Source organism: Balaenoptera musculus, chromosome 4 (genome assembly GCF_009873245.2).
Source record: "Balaenoptera musculus isolate JJ_BM4_2016_0621 chromosome 4, mBalMus1.pri.v3, whole genome shotgun sequence".
NCBI lineage: Eukaryota > Metazoa > Chordata > Mammalia > Artiodactyla > Balaenopteridae > Balaenoptera > Balaenoptera musculus.
Genome location: NC_045788.1, coordinates 64626832 through 64627931, shown reverse-complemented (window position 1 = coordinate 64627931; position 1100 = coordinate 64626832). Strand labels below are relative to the sequence as shown.

Below are 1100 nucleotides of genomic sequence, written 5' to 3'. Positions count from 1 at the left end.
ACACATTTATCAATTCTAGTACCTTAATAGCTACCCAACAAGTCATTAACATACAGAAACATGCATCATGAGAAGCAAGAAATATCACCCATCCCTTCTGCATATTAGCAACTTGTCACCCCTGAGCAACAGTGCTCACATCACTGAGGTCTGTGAACAGTCAGTCACTTTTTGCATTCATCCTGAGTGACAGATGGAATGACTTAAGTACAAATGCAGCATATTACAAACAATTTCTTACAGAAGAAGCCACAAAGTAAACCAAAGTATTTTACAGAATTTACTACAAAACACCATAAAAACTGCCTTCACTTAAGCTCTCTCTCCCCGTATCCGGCGAGCCAACTGGATGTCTTTGGGCATGATGGTGACTGTCTTTGCGTGGATGGCACACAGATTAGTATCTTCAAATAAACCCACCAGGTGCGCTTCACTAGCCTCCTGAAGCGCACCGATGGCGGCACTCTGGAACCTCAAGTCGGTTTTGAAATCCTGGGCGATCTCCCTCACCAACCTCTGGAAAGGCAGCTTCCGGATCAGAAGCTCGGTGGATTTCTGGTAACGACGTATTTCTCGAAGCGCAACGGTCCCGGGCCTGTAGCGATGAGGTTTTCTCATCCCGCCGGTAGAGGGGGCGCTTCTCCTGGCCGCTTTAGTGGCCAGCTGTTTGCGGGGCGCTTTGCCACCTGTGGACTTAGGAGCAGTCTGCTTGGTTCGGGCCATTTTCTTTAACCCAATGCCGAAGTTTTACGCCGCTTCTCCGGCAGCCGCGCCGCTCCTGCTGCCCAATGAAGAACCGCAGTCGCCGAACTAATGGAAGAAGCTCCTCCGACTACCGACCAAACCGCTCTGCATTCGATGCCTATCATTCTTGACTCCTGTTCACTAAACACTAGTAGCAAATCATAAGATCCCACAAAATTTCAAAACATGTCTCAGGAGCAGTATCACCCCTATTGGGAACCACTGACTCATTAAAGAAAAATCTCAATTGTTCCCCCAACCTCTAATCTTTATTCTCTCTCATCTGCCCTCCACAGAGCCACCGAGTCAACTTCCTAGAATGTAGGGCAGACCTTCCTCCCAAACCTTCCATGACC

At 48.2% G+C, this 1100-nt stretch overlaps 1 protein-coding gene across 1 annotated transcript; it reads right to left on the bottom strand.

The window, feature by feature from the left end:
- Positions 1–266: 266 nt before the first annotated feature.
- LOC118894822 (histone H3.3A-like) lies at positions 267–738 on the bottom strand. The gene has a single exon (XM_036851450.1). It carries the CDS (start codon positions 721–723, stop codon positions 313–315), a length of 411 nt encoding a protein of 136 aa, XP_036707345.1. The 5' UTR covers positions 724–738; the 3' UTR covers positions 267–312.
- Between the last annotated feature and the right edge of the window lie 362 nt (positions 739–1100).